The sequence below is a fragment of the Scyliorhinus torazame genome, chromosome 26 (assembly GCF_047496885.1).
Source record: "Scyliorhinus torazame isolate Kashiwa2021f chromosome 26, sScyTor2.1, whole genome shotgun sequence".
NCBI lineage: Eukaryota > Metazoa > Chordata > Chondrichthyes > Carcharhiniformes > Scyliorhinidae > Scyliorhinus > Scyliorhinus torazame.
The window spans coordinates 30,674,552-30,689,657 of NC_092732.1; the positions used below are offsets into that span (position 1 = coordinate 30,674,552).

General features: G+C 59.6%; 1 protein-coding gene across 1 annotated transcript in view; it reads right to left on the reverse strand.

Annotated features, from left to right (window-relative positions):
- Positions 1-15,106, reverse strand: part of LOC140402938 (pro-interleukin-16-like) — a 43,682-nt gene that overhangs the window by 16,443 nt on the left and 12,133 nt on the right. The window contains exons 2-3 of the mRNA XM_072490581.1: positions 12,316-12,499; positions 7,688-7,789 (exon numbers count right to left, since the gene is read on the reverse strand). Coding sequence (XP_072346682.1) covers positions 7,688-7,789; positions 12,316-12,499 — 286 coding nt within the window. The remainder of the gene's footprint in view (positions 1-7,687; positions 7,790-12,315; positions 12,500-15,106) is intronic.

Below are 15,106 nucleotides of genomic sequence, written 5' to 3' on the forward strand. Positions count from 1 at the left end.
GAGTGCCGCACTGTCAGAGGGTCAGTACTGAGGGAGCGCCGCACTGTGGGAGGGTCAGTACTGAGGGAGCACCGCACTGTTGGAGGGTCAGTATTAAGGGAGCGCCGCACTGTGGGAGGGGCAGTACTGAGGGAGCGCCGCACTGTCAGAGAGTCAGTACTGAGGGAGCACCGCACTGTCGGAGGGACAGTACTGAGGGAGCGCCGCACTGTGGGAGGGTCAGTACTGAGGGAGTGCCGCACTGTGGGAGGGTCAGTACTAAGGGAGCGCAGCACTGTGGGAGGGTCAGTACTGAGGGAGTGCCGCTCTGTCGGAGGGTCAGTACTAAGGGAGCGCCGCACTGTGGGAGGGTCAGTACTGAGGGAGCGCCGCACTGTCAGAGGGTCAGTACTGAGGGAGCGCCGCACTGTCGGAGGGACAGTACTGAGGGAGCGCCGCACTGTCGGAGGGTCAGTGCTGAGGGAGCGCCGCACCTTGAGAGGGTCAGTGCTGAGGGAGAACCGCACTGTCAGAGGGTCAGTACTGAGGGAGCGCTGCACTGTCGGAGGGTCAGTACTGAGGGAGCGCCGCACTGTGGGAGGGTCAGTACTGAGGGAGCGCCGCACTGTCGGAGGGACAGTACTGAGGGAGCGCCGCACTGTCGGAGGGTCAGTACTGAGGCAGCACCGCACTGTGGGAGGGTCAGTACTGAGGGAGCGCCGCACTGTCGGAGGGTCAGTATTAAGGGAGCGCCGCACTGTGGGAGGGGCAGTACTGAGGGAGCGCCGCACTGTCAGAGAGTCAGTACTGAGGGAGCGCCGCACTGTCGGAGGGACAGTACTGAGGGAGTGTCGCACTGTCGGAGGGTCAGTGCTGAGGGAGTGCCGCTATCTCAGAGGGTCAGTACTGAGGGAGCGCCACACTGTCAGAGGGCCAATGCTGAGGGAGCACCGCACTGTGGGAGGGCCAGTGCTGAGGGAGTGCCGCACTGTCAGAGGGTCAGTACTGAGGGAGCGCCGCACTGTGGGAGGGTCAGTACTGAGGGAGCGCCGCACTGTCGGAGGGTCAGTATTAAGGGAGCGCCGCACTGTGGGAGGGGCAGTACTGAGGGAGCGCCGCACTGTCAGAGAGTCAGTACTGAGGGAGCGCCGCACTGTCGGAGGGACAGTACTGAGGGAGCGCCGCACTGTGGGAGGGTCAGTACTGAGGGAGTGCCGCACTGTGGGAGGGTCAGTACTAAGGGAGCGCAGCACTGTGGGAGGGTCAGTACTGAGGGAGTGCCGCACTGTCGGAGGGTCAGTACTAAGGGAGCGCCGCACTGCGGGAGGGTCAGTACTGAGGGAGCGCCGCACTGTCAGAGGGTCAGTACTGAGGGAGCGCCGCACTGTCGGAGGGACAGTACTCAGGGAGCGCCGCACTGTCGGAGGGTCAGTGCTGAGGGAGCGCCGCACCTTGAGAGGGTCAGTGCTGAGGGAGAACCGCACTGTCAGAGGGTCAGTACTGAGGGAGCGCTGCACTGTCAGAAGGTCAGTACTGAGGGAGCGCAGCACTGTCGGAGGGTCAGTACTGAGGGAGCGCCGCACTGTGGGAGGGTCAGTACTGAGGGAGCGCCGCACTGTCGGAGGGACAGTACTGAGGGAGCGCCGCACTGTCGGAGGGTCAGTACTGAGGGAGCACCGCACTGTGGGAGGGTCAGTGCTGAGGGAGCACCGCACTGTCAGAGGGTCAGTACTGAGGGAGCGCTGCACTGTCGGAAGGTCAGTACTGAGGGAGTGTCACACTGTCAGAGGGTCAGTGCTGAGGGAGTGCCGCACTGTGGGAGGGTCAGAGCTGAGGGAGCGCTGCACTGTGAGAGGGTCAGTACTGAGGGAGCGCCGCACTGTGCGAGGGTCAGTACTGAGGGAGTGTCACACTGTCAGAGGGTCAGTGCTGAGGGAGCGCCGCACTCTGGGAGGGTCAGTACTGAGGGAGCGCCGCACTGTGGGAGGGTCAGTACTGAGGGAGCGCCGCATTGTCGGAGGGTCACTGCTGAGGGAGCGCCTCACTGTCGGAGGGTCACTGCTGAGGAAGTGCTGCACTGTCGGAGGGTCAGTGCTGAGGGTGCGCCGCACTGTCGGAGCATCAGGACTGAGGGAGCGCCGCACTGTCGGAGGCTCAGTACTGAGGGAGTGACGCACTGTCAGAGGGTCAGTACTGAGGGAACGTCGCATTGTCGGAGGGTCAGTACTGAGGGAGCACCGCACTGTCAGAGGGTCAGTAATGAGGGAGCGCCGCACTGTCGGAGGGTCAGTACTGAGGGAGCGCCACACTGTCAGAGGGTCAGTAATGAGGGAGCGCCGCACTGTCGGAGGGTCAGTACTGAGGGAGCGCCACACTGTCAGAGGGTCAGTGCTGAGGGAGCGCCGCACTGTCGGAGGGTCAGTATTGAGGGAGTGCCGCACTGTGGGAGGGTCAGTAGTTAGGGAGTGTCGCACTGTCGGAGTGTCAGGGCTGAGGGAGTGACGCACTGTCGGAGGGTGAGTGCTGAGGGAGCGCCGCACTGTCGGAGGGTCAGTGCTGAGGGAGCGCTGCACTGTCAGAGGGTCAGTAGTGAGGGAGTGTCGCACTGTCGGAGGGTGAGTGCTGAGGGAGCGCCGCACTGTGAGAGGGTCAGAAGTGAGGGAGCGCTGCACTGTGGGAGGGTCAGTGCTGAGGGAGCGCTGCACTGTCGGAGGGTCAGTACTGAGGGAGCGCTGCACTGTCAGAGGGTCAGTAGTGAGGGAGTGTCGCACTGTCGGAGGGTGAGTGCTGAGGGAGCGCCGCACTGTGAGAGGGTCAGTACTGAGGGAGTGCCGCACTGTGGGAGGGTCAGTACTGAGGGAACACCGTACTCTGGGAGGGTCAGTACTGAGGGAGTGTCACACTGTCAGAGGGTCAGTGCTGAGGGAGCGCCGCACAGTCGGAGGGTCAGTGCTGAGGGAGCGCCGCACGGTGGGAGGGTCAGTACTGAGGGAGTGCCGCACTGTGGGAGGGTCAGTACTGAGGGAGCGCCGCACTGTGGGAGGGTCAGTACTGAGGGAGCGCTGCATTGTCGGAGGGTCACTGCTGAGGGAGCGCCGCACTGTGGGAGGGTCACTGCTGAGGGAATGCTGCACTGTCGGAGGGTCAGTGCTGAGGGAGCGCCGCACTGTTGGAGCATCAGGACTGAGGGAGCGCCGCACTGTGGGAGGGTCAGTACTGAGGGAACGTCGCATTGTCGGAGGGTCAGTACTGAGGGAGCACCGCACTGTCAGAGGGTCAGTGCTGAGGGAGCGCCGCACTGTCAGAGGCTCAGTACTGAGGGAGCGCCACACTGTCGGAGGGTCAGTATTGAGGGAGTGCCGCACTGTGGGAGGGTCAGTAGTGAGGGAGTGTCGCACTGTCGGAGGGTCAGTACTGAGGGAGCGCCACACTGTCAGAGGGTCAGTGTTGAGGGAGCGCCGCACTGTCGGAGGGTCAGTATTGAGGGAGTGCCGCACTGTGGGAGGGTCAGTAGTGAGGGAGTGTCGCACTGTCGGAGTGTCAGGGCTGAGGGAGTGTCGCACTGTCGGAGGGTGAGTGCTGAGGGAGCGCCGCACTGTGAGAGGGTCAGAAGTGAGGGAGCGCTGCACTGTGGGAGGGTCAGTACTGAGGGAGCGCAGCACTGTGGGAGGGACAGTGCTGAGGGTGCGCCGCACTGTGCGAGGGTCAGTACTGAGGGAGCGCTGCACTGTGGGAGGGTCAGTACTGAGGGAGCGCTGCACTGTCAGAGGGTCAGTACTGAGGGAGCGCCGCACTGTGGGAGGGTCAGTACTGAGGGAGCGCTGCACTGTCGGAGGGTCAGTACTGAGGGAGCGCCGCACTGTCGGAGGGTCAGTGTTGAGAGAGTGCCGCACTGTTGGAGGGTCAGTGCTGAGGGAGCGCTGCACTGTGGGAGGGTCAGTACTGAGGGAGTGTCGCACTGTCAGAGGGTCAGTAATGAGGGAGCGCCGCACTGTCGGAGGGTCAGTACTGAGGGAGCGCCGCACTGTCAGAGGGTCAGTAGTGAGGGAGTGTCGCACTGTCGGAGTGTCAGGGCTGAGGGAGTGTCGCACTGTCGGAGGGTGAGTGCTGAGGGAGCGCCGCACTGTGAGAGGGTCAGTACTGAGGGAGCACTGCACTGTGGGAGGGTCAGTACTGAGGGAGCGCAGCACTGTGGGAGGGACAGTGCTGAGGGAGCGCCGCACTGTGGGAGGGTCAGTACTGAGGGAGCGCTGCACTGTAGGAGGGTCTGTACTGAGGGAGCGCTGCACTGTCAGAAGGTCAGTACTGAGGGAGCGCCGCACTGTGGGAGGGTCAGTACTGAGGGAGCGCTGCACTGTGGGAGGGTCAGTACTGAGGGAGCGCCGCACTGTCAGAGGGTCAGTGTTGAGGGAGTGCCGCACTGTCGGAGGGTCAGTGCTGAGGGAGCAGCGCACCGTCGGAGCATCAGTACTGAGGGAGCGCCGCACTGTGTGAGGGTCAGTACTGAGGGAGCGCCGCACTGTGTGAGGGTCAGTACTGAGGGAGTGCCGCACTGTCGGAGGGTCAGTACTGAGGGAGTGTCGCACTGTCGGAGGGTCAGTGCTGAGGGAGTGCCGCTATGTCAGAGGGTCAGTACTGAGGGAGCGCCACACCGTCAGAGGGTCCGTGCTGAGGGAGCGCCGCACTGTCGGAGGGTCAGTACTGAGGGAGTGTCGCACTGTCGGAGGGTCAGTGCTGAGGGAGTGCCGCTATCTCAGAGGGTCAGTACTGAGGGAGCGCCACACTGTCAGAGGGCCAATGCTGAGGGAGCACCGCACTGTGGGAGGGCCAGTGCTGAGGGAGTGCCGCACTGTGAGAGGGTCAGTACTGAGGGAGCGCCGCACTGTGGGAGGGTCAGTACTGAGGGAGCGCCGCACTGTCGGAGGGTCAGTATTAAGGGAGCGCCGCACTGTGGGAGGGGCAGTACTGAGGGAGCGCCGCACTGTCAGAGAGTCAGTACTGAGGGAGCGCCGCACTGTCGGAGGGACAGTACTGAGGGAGCGCCGTACTGTCGGAGGGTCAGTGCTGAGGGAGTGCCGCTATCTCAGAGGGTCAGTGCTGAGGGAGTGCCGCACTGTCAGAGGGTCAGTACTGAGGGAGCGCCGCACTGTGGGAGGGTCAGTACTGAGGGAGCGCCGCACTGTCGGAGGGTCAGTATTAAGGGAGCGCCGCACTGTGGGAGGGGCAGTACTGAGGGAGCGCCGCACTGTCAGAGAGTCAGTACTGAGGGAGCGCCGCACTGTCGGAGGGACAGTACTGAGGGAGTGCCGCACTGTGGGAGGGGCAGTACTGAGGGAGCGCCGCACTGTGGGAGGGTCAGTACTGAGGGAGTGCCGCACTGTGGGAGGGTCAGTACTAAGGGAGCGCAGCACTGTGGGAGGGTCAGTACTGAGGGAGTGCCGCACTGTCGGAGGGTCAGTACTAAGGGAGCGCCGCACTGTGGGAGGGTCAGTACTGAGGGAGCGCCGCACTGTCAGAGGGTCAGTACTGAGGGAGCGCCGCACTGTCGGAGGGACAGTACTCAGGGAGCGCCGCACTGTCGGAGGGTCAGTGCTGAGGGAGCGCCGCACCTTGAGAGGGTCAGTGCTGAGGGAGAACCGCACTGTCAGAGGGTCAGTACTGAGGGAGCGCAGCACTGTCGGAGGGTCAGTACTGAGGGAGCGCCGCACTGTGGGAGGGTCAGTACTGAGGGAGCGCCGCACTGTCGGAGGGACAGTACTGAGGGAGCGCCGCACTGTCGGAGGGTCAGTACTGAGGGAGCACCGCACTGTGGGAGGGTCAGTGCTGAGGGAGCACCGCACTGTCAGAGGGTCAGTACTGAGGGAGCGCTGCACTGTCGGAAGGTCAGTACTGAGGGAGCGCTGCACTGTCGGAAGGTCAGTACTGAGGGAGCGCCGCACTGTGGGAGAGTCAGCAGTGAGGGAACGCCGCACTGTCGGAGGGACAGTACTAAGGGAGCGCCGCACTGTCGGAGGGTCAGTACTGAGGTAGCGCCGCACTGTCAGAGGGTCAGTACTGAGGGAGCGCCGCACTGTGGAAGGGTCAGTACTGAGGGAGCGCTGCACTGTGGGAGGGTCAGTACTGAGGGAGTGCCGCACTGTCAGAGGGTCAGTACTGAGGGAGCGCCGCACTGTGGAAGGGTCAGAACTGAGGGAGCGCCGCACTGTGGGAGGGTCAGTAATGAGGGAGTGCCGCACTGTGGGAGGGTCAGTACTGAGGGAGTGCCGCACTGTGGGAGGGTCAGTACTGAGGTAGTGCCGCACTGTGTGAGGGTCAGTACTGAGGGAGCGCCGCACTGTGGGAGGGTCAGTACTGAGGGAGTGCCGCACTGTGGGAGGGTCAGTACTGAGGGAGTGCCGCACTGTGGGAGGGTCAGTACTGAGGTAGTGCCGCACTGTGGGAGGGTCAGTACTGAGGGAGCGCCGCACTGTGGGAGGGTCAGTACTGAGGGAGTGCCGCACTGTGGGAGGGTCAGTACTAAGGGAGCGCTGCGCTGTTGGAGGGTCAGTACTGAGGGAGCAGCGCACCGTCAGAGCATCAGTACTGAGGGAGCGCCGCACTACGGGAGGGTCAGTACTGAGGGAGTGCCGCACTGTGGGAGGGTCAGTACTGAGGGAGTGCCGCACTGTCGGAGGGTCAGTGCTGATGGAGTGCCGCTATGTCAGAGGGTCAGTACTGAGGGAGCGCCACACTGTCAGAGGGTCAGTGCTGAGGGAGTGTCGCACTGTCGGAGGGTCAGTGCTGAGGGAGTGCCGCACTGTGGGAGGGTCAGTGCTGAGGGAGCGCCGCACTGTCGGATTGTCAGTACTGAGGGAGTGTCGCACTGTCGGAGGGTCAGTACTGAGGGAGCGCCGCTATCTCAGAGGGTCAGTACTGAGGGAGCGCCACACTGTCAGAGGGCCAATGCTGAGGGAGCACCGCACTGTTAGAGGGTCAGTGCTGAGGGAGTGCCGCACTGTCAGAGGGACAGTACTGAGGGAGCGCCGCACTGTCAGAGGGTCAGTACTGAGGGAGCCGCACTGTGGGAGGGTCAGTACTGAGGGAGCACCGCACTGTGGGAGGGTCAGTATTAAGGGAGCGCCGCACTGTGGGAGGGTCAGTACTGAGGGAGCGCCGCACTGTCAGAGAGTCAGTACTGAGGGAGCGCTGCACTGTCGGAGGGGTAGTACTGAGGGAGCGCCGCACTGTCGGAGGGTCAGTACTGAGGGAGCGCCGCACTGTCGGAGGGTCAGTACTGAGGGAGTGCCGCACTGTCGGAGGGTCAGTACTGAGGGAGCGCCGCACTGTCGGAGGGTCAGTACTGAGGGAGCGCTGCACTGTGGGAGGGTCAGTGCTGAGGGAGCGCCGCACCGTGGGAGGGTTAGTACTGAGGGAGCGCCGCACTGTCGGAGGGTCAGTACTGCGGGAGCGCTGCACTGTCCGAGTTGCTGTGACGATGAGACATTAACACGAGGCCTCCACCTGCCTTCTTGAGTGGGTGCAGACGATCCCATGGCCAATGTTTGAAGAAGAGGGGGGTAGGGGGTGGGGAGGGACAGGGGAGTTTTCCCCGATGCCCAGGGGCTCAATATTTATCCCTCAACGAATGTCACACAAACACGATCTCATGTTGCTGCTTTTGGGATCTTACGATGCCTAATTTGGTTGTTCAGTTGAGTGCGTTACTTACAGTGATCATCTTGTTCTCGTAGTCGATTCCCCCAGCGATGCTGAACCCCAGTCCAGCTCCTTCCTCCTTGTGTAGGACCACTACCTGGATGTCCTCCGCACACTGAATCACACAGAGTCCTTGTTAATTCAGGAGACAGGGTTCCCGCTCCCATTTCTGCCCCGTCCCCGAGATGGGCCAACGAAACGCCAGGATATCAACTTCAGCTCGGCCAACACTCTGCCCCGTCTCCTAGCTCGTATCACATCTCGTGAACACATTCCCCCCTCTGTCCTCGCGGACACACACCACCTTCCAGGGCGGCAACCTCCCCATCTCAAACCTCTCCCTCCTGGTTTCAAATACCTCCTCACCCACCCCACCCTATCTTAGTAACCTCCTCCAGCCCCTACACCCCCTCCCTATCTCTGTAACCTCCTCCAGCCCCAACACCCCTTCCCTATCTCTGTAACCTCCTCCAGCCCCTACACCCCCTCCCTATCTCTGTAACCTCCTCCAGCCCCTACACCCCCTCCCTATCTCTGTAACCTCCTCCAGCCCCTAGACCCCCTCCCTATCTCTGTAACCTCCTCCAGCCCCTGCACCCCCTCCCTATCTCTGTAACCTCCTCCAGCCCCTACACCCCCTCCCTATCTCTGTAACCTCCTCCAGCCCCTATACCCCCACCCTATCTCTGTAACCTCCTCCAGCCCCTACACACCCTCCCTATCTCTGTAACCTCCTCCAGTCCCTACACCCCCTCCCTATCTCTGTAACCTCCTCCAGCCCCTACACCCCCTCCCTATCTCTGTAACATCCTCCAGCCCCTACACCCCTCCCTATCTCTGTAACCTCCTCCAGCCCCTACACCCCCCTCCCTATCTCTGTAACCTCCTCCCGCCCCTACATCCCCTCTCTATCTCTGTAACCTCCTCCAGCCCCTACACCCCCTCCCTATCTCTGTAATCTCCTCCAGCCCCTACACCCCCTCCCTATCTCTGTAACCTCCTCCAGCCCCTACACCCCCTCCCTATCTCTGTAACCTCCTCCAGCCCCTACACTCCCTCCCTATCTCTGTAACCTCCTCCAGCCCCTACACCCCCTCCCTATCTCTGTAACCTCCTCCAGCCCCTACACCCCTCCCTATCTCTGTAACCTCCTCCAGCCCCCTACACACCCTCCCTATCTCTGTAACCTCCTCCAGCCCCTACACCCCCTCCCTATCTCTGTAATTTCCTCCAGCTCCCTACACCCCCTCCCTATCTCTGTAACCTCCTTCAGCCCCCTACACCCCTTCCCTATCTCTGTAACCTCCTGCAGCACCTACACCCCCTCCATATCTCTGTAACCTCCTCCAGCCCCTACACCCCCTCCCTATCTCTGTAACCTCCTGCAGCCCCTACACCTCCTCCCTATCTCTGTAACCTCCTCCAGCCCCTACACCCCCTCCCTATCTCTGTAACCTCCTCCAGCCCCTACACCCCCTCCCTATCTCTGTAACCTCCTCCAGCCCCCTACACCCCCTCCCTATCTCTGTAACCTCCTGCAGCCCCTACACCCCCTCCCTATCTCTGTAACCTCCTCCAGCCCCTACACCCCCTCCCTATCTCTGTAACCTCCTGCAGCCCCTACACCCCCTCCCTATCTCTGTAACCTCCTCCAGCCCCTACACCCCTCCCTATCTCTGTAACCTCCTCCAGCCCCCTACACCCCCTCCCTATCTCTGTAACCTCCTCCAGCCCCTACACCCCCTCCCTATCTCTGTAATTTCCTCCAGCTCCCTACACCCCCTCCCTATCCCTGTAACCTCCTTCAGCTCCCTACACCCCTTCCCTATCTCTGTAACCTCCTGCAGCACCTACACCCCCTCCATATCTCTGTAACCTCCTCCAGCCCCTACACCCCCTCCCTATCTCTGTAACCTCCTGCAGCGCCTACACCCCCTCCCTATCTCTGTAACCTCCTCCAGCCCCTACACCCCCTCCCTATCTCTGTAACCTCCTCCAGCCCCTACACCCCCTCCCTATCTCTGTAACCTCCTCCAGCCCCCTACACCCCCTCCCTATCTCTGTAACCTCCTGCAGCCCCTACACCCCCTCCCTATCTCTGTAACCTCCTCCAGTCCCTACACCCCCTCCCTATCTCTGTAACCTCCTCCAGCCCCCTACACCCCCTCCCTATCTCTGTAACCTCCTCCAGCCCCTACACCCCCTCCCTATCTCTGTAACCTCCTCCAGCCCCTACACCCCCTCCCTATCTCTGTAACCTCCTCCAGCCCCTACACCCCACTCCCTATCTCTGTAACCTCCTCCAGCCCCCTACACCACCTCCCTATCTCTATAACCTCCTCCAGCCCCTACACACCACTGCCTATCTCTGTAACGTCCTCCAGCCCCTACACCCCCTCCCTATCTCTGTAACCTCCTCCAGCCCCCTACACACCTCCCTATCTCTGTAACCTCCTCCACCCCCTACACCCCCCCTATCTCTGTAACCTCCTCCAGCCCCTACACCCCCTCCCTATCTCTGTAACCTCCTCCAGCCCCTACACCCCCTCCCTATCTCTGTACCTCCTCCAGCCCCTACACCCCCTCCTTATCTGTAACCCCCTCCAGCCCCTACACCCCCTCCCTATCTCTGTAACCTCCTCCAGCCCCTACACTCCCTCCCTATCTCTGTAACCTCCACCAGCCCCTACACCCCCTCCCTATCTCTGTAACCTCCTCCAGCCCCGACACCCCCTCCCTATCTCTGTAACCTCCTCCAGCCCCTACACCCCCTCCCTATCTCTGTAACCTCCTCCAGCCCCTACATCCTCTCCCTACCGCTGTAACCTCCTCCAGCCCCTACACCCCCTCCCTATCTCTGTAACCTCCTCCAGCCCCTACACCCCCTCCCTATCTCTGTAACCTCCTCCAGCCCCTACACCCCCTCCCTATCTCTGTAACCTCCTCCAGCCCCGACACCCCTCTCTATCTCTGTAACCTCCTCCAGCCCCTACACCCCCTCCCTATCTCTGTAACCTCCTCCAACCCCTACACCACCCTCCCTATCTCTGTAACCTCCTCCAGCCCCTACACCCCCTCCCTATCTCTGTAACCTCCTCCAGCCCCTTCACCCCCTCCCTATCTCTGTAACCTCCTCCAGCCCCTACACCCTCCCTATCTCTGTAACCTCCTCCAGCCCCTACAGCCCCTCCCTATCTCTATAACCTCCTCCAGCCCCTACACCCCCTCCCAATCTCTGTAACCTCCTCCAGCCACTACACCCCCTCCCTATCTCTGTAACCTCCTCCAGCCCCTACACCCCCCTCCCTATCTCTGTAACCTCCTCCAGCCCCTACACCCCCATCCCTCTCTCTGTAACCTCCTCCAGCCCCTACACCCCCCTCCCCATCTCTAACCTCCTCCAGCCCCTACACCCCCTGCCTATCTCTGTAACACCCTTCAGCCCCTACACTCCCTCCCTATCTCTGTAACCTCCTCCAGCCCCCTACACCCCCTCCCTATCTCTGTAACCTCCTCCAGCCCCTACACCCCCTCCCTATCTCTGTAACCTCCTCCAGCACCTTCACCCCCTCCCTATCTCTGTAACCTCCTCCAGCCCCTACTCCCCCTCCCTATCTCTGTAACCTCCTCCAGCCCCTACACCCCCTCCCTATCTCTGTAACCTCCTCCAGCCCCTACACCCCCTCCCTATCTCTGTAACCTCCTACAGCCCCTACACCCCTCTCGCTATCTCTGCAACCTCCTCCAGCCCCTACACCCCCTCCCTATCTCTGCAACCTCCTCCAGCCCCTACACCCCCCTCCCTATCTCTGTAACCCCCTCCAGCCCCCTACACCCCCTCCCTATCTCTGTAACCTCCTCCAGCCCCTACACCCCCTCCCTATATCTGTAACCTCCTCCAGTCCCTCCAAGATATAAATTAGTGCTGGAAGAGTGGGAACGGAGTGGTGGATCAAGGAGGATTAATGTTGTTCAGTGCAGGGGGATGTAACTAAGATATTTGGATGGGTTAAGGGGAGTCGGTTGAGTATTAATTATGCGTGAAATTCCATATAATTGGGATCTGGTGTTGGGTATTAACTGAGGATCCACTGGGGGCAGCACGGTGGCCCAGTGGGTTAGCACTGCTGCCTCACGGCGCCGAGGTCCCGGGTTCGATCCCGGCTCTGGGTCACTGTCCGTGCGGCGTTTGCACATTCTCCCCGTGTCTGCGTGGGTTTCGCCCCCACAGCCCAAAGATGTGCAGGGTAGGTGGATTGGCCATGCTAAATTGCCCCTCAAATCGGGGAAAAATGCATTGGGTACGCTAAGTTTAAAAAAGAAAACTGAGAGTCTACTTGAGGCCCGATAGATACAGACCAAAACTGCTGTTGTCTGATTAGGAGCCGTACGCTTGTCATGTGTAACTCTGCAAATAAATAATGAAATAGTGTGTCAAGATTGGCCCAAGCTCTATCCTTCCCCAACTCTCAGACGTGAACAGAGGCTCGGACGTGGGTGAACGTGATGGAAAAGGACACGAGCAACCCTTTCGGACAACAGATCGACCGCAATTCGGATCTGTGCATTGTTTGGCGGGTTCCGTATTGGGAGGCTTTACCTCGCTCTCTGATAGCAGCAGGGAGTGGAAAGGTGACCTACCTGAACTGTCTCCTCGTCCAGACACTTCACCTCGGTCAACAGCCTCTCCAGCTCGTCATTGGGGATGAGCGAGACGACGGACATGTACGACATGTTGGAGTTGAGTGAGGCGGAGTGATTCAATCGTTCGCCTCGCCGTACCTCCTCGCGACAGTCGAGCCCGCAGTCTCGGAGTTCTGCCAGACTGCACAAGCACAGGCCTCTCAATATCTTCAATTCCCACTCTCAGAGCATTTGTCACCATTCTCCGGTTTCCCATTGACAGCATTCATAATGGACAACTGATTAGGTTAGATCCAGAGTAAAGCTCCCTCTACACTGCCCCCATCAAACACTCCCAGGACAGGTACAGCACGGGGTTAGATACAGAGTAAAGCTCCCTCTACACTGCCCCCATCAAACACTCGCGGGACAGGTACAGCACGGGGTTAGATACAGAGTAAATCTCCCTCTACACTGTCCCCATCAAACACTCCCAGGACAGGTACAGAACGGGGTTAGAGACAGAGTAAAGCTCCCTCTACACTGCCCCCATCAAACACTCCCAGGACAGGTACAGCACGGGGTTAGATACAGAGTAAAGCTCCCTCTACACTGCCCCCATCAAACACTCCCAGGACAGGTACAGCACAGGGTTAGATACAGAGTAAAGCTCCCTCTACACTGTCCCCATCAAACACTCCCAGCACAGGTACAGCACGGGGTTAGATACAGAGTAAAGCTCCCTCTACACTGTCCCCATCAAACACTCCCAGGACAGGTACAGCACGGGGTTAGATACAGAGTAAAGCTCCCTCTACACTGTCCCCATCAAACACTCCCAGAACAGGTACAGCACGGGGTTAGATACAGAGTAAAGTTCCCTCGACACTGTCCCCATCAAACAGTCCCTGGACAGGTACAGCACGGGGTTAGATACAGAGTAAAGCTCCCTCTACACTGTCCCCATCAAACACTCCCAGGACAGGTACAGCACGGGGTTAGATACAGAGTAAAGCTCCCTCTACACTGTCCCCGTCAAACACTCCCAGGACAGGTACAGCACGGGGTTAGATACAGAGTAAAGCTCCCTCTACACTGTCCCCGTCAAACACTCCCAGGACAGGTACAGCACGGGGTTAGATACAGAGTAAAGCTCCGTCTACACTGTCCCCATCAAACACTCCCAGGACAGGTACAGCACCGGGTTAGATATAGAGTAAAGCTCCTTCTTCACTGACCCCATCAAACACTCCCAGGACAGGTACAGCACGGGGTTAGATACAGAGTAAAGCTCCCTCTACACTGTCCCCATCAAACACTCCCAGGACAGGTACAGCACGGGGTTAGATACAGAGTAAAGCTCCCTCTACACTGTCCCCGTCAAACACTCCCAGGACAGGTACAGCACGGGGTTATATACAGAGTAAAGCTCCCTCTACACTGTCCACATCAAACACTCCCAGGCAGGTACAGCACAGGGTTAGATACAGGGTAAAGCTCCCTCTGCACTGTCCCCGTCAAACACTCCCAGGACAGGTACAGCACGGGGTTATATACAGAGTAAAGCTCCCTCTACACTGTCCACATCAAACACTCCCAGGCAGGTACAGCACAGGGTTAGATACAGGGTAAAGCTCCCTCTGCACTGTCCCCATCAAACACTCCCAGGACAGGTACAGCACGGGGTTAGATACAGAGTAAAGCTCAGTCTACACTGTCCCCATCAAACACTCCCAGGACAGGTACAGCACGGGGTTAGATACAGAGTAAAGCTCCCTCTACACTGTCCCCATCAAACACTCCCAGGACAGGTACAGCACGGGGTTAGATACAGAGTAAAGCTCCTTCTTCACTGACCCCATCAAACACTCCCAGGACAGGTAAAGAACGGGGTTAGATACAGAGTAAAGCTCCCTCTACACTGTCCCCGTCAAACACTCACAGGACAGGTAAAGAACGGGGTTAGATACAGAGTAAAGCTCCCTCTACACTGTCCACATCAAACACTCCCAGGCAGGTACAGCACAGGGTTAGATACAGGGTAAAGCTCCCTCTGCACTGTCCCCATCAAACACTCCCAGGACAGGTAAAGAACGGGGTTAGATACAGGGTAAAGCTCCCTCTACACTGTCCCCATCAAACACTCCCAGGACAGGTAAAGAACGGGGTTAGATACAGAGTAAAGCTCCCTCGACACTGTCCCCGTCAAACACTCCCAGGACAGGTAAAGAACGGGGTTAGATACAGGGTAAAGCTCCCTCTGCACTGTCCCCATCAAACACTCCCAGGACAGGTACAGCACAGGGTTAGATACAGGGTAAAGCTCCCTCTACACTGTCCCCATCAAACACTCCCAGGACAGGTAAAGAACGGGGTTAGATACAGAGTAAAGCTCCCTCTACACTGTCCCCGTCAAACACTCACAGGACAGGTACAGCACGGGGTTAGATACAGAGTAAAGCTCCCTCTACACTGTCCACATCAAACACTCCCAGGCAGGTACAGCACAGGGTTAGATACAGGGTAAAGCTCCCTCTGCACTGTCCCCATCAAACACTCCCAGGACAGGTACAGCACGGGATTAGATACAGAGTAAAGCTCCCTCTACACTGTCCCCATCAAACACTCCCAGGACAGGTACAGCACGGGGTTAGATACAGAGTAAAGCTCAGTCTACACTGTCCCCATCAAACACTCCCAGGACAGGTACAGCACGGGGTTAGATACAGAGCAAAGCTCCCTCTACACTGTCCCCATCAAACACTCCCAGGACAGGTACAGCACGGGGTTAGATACAGAGCAAAGCTCC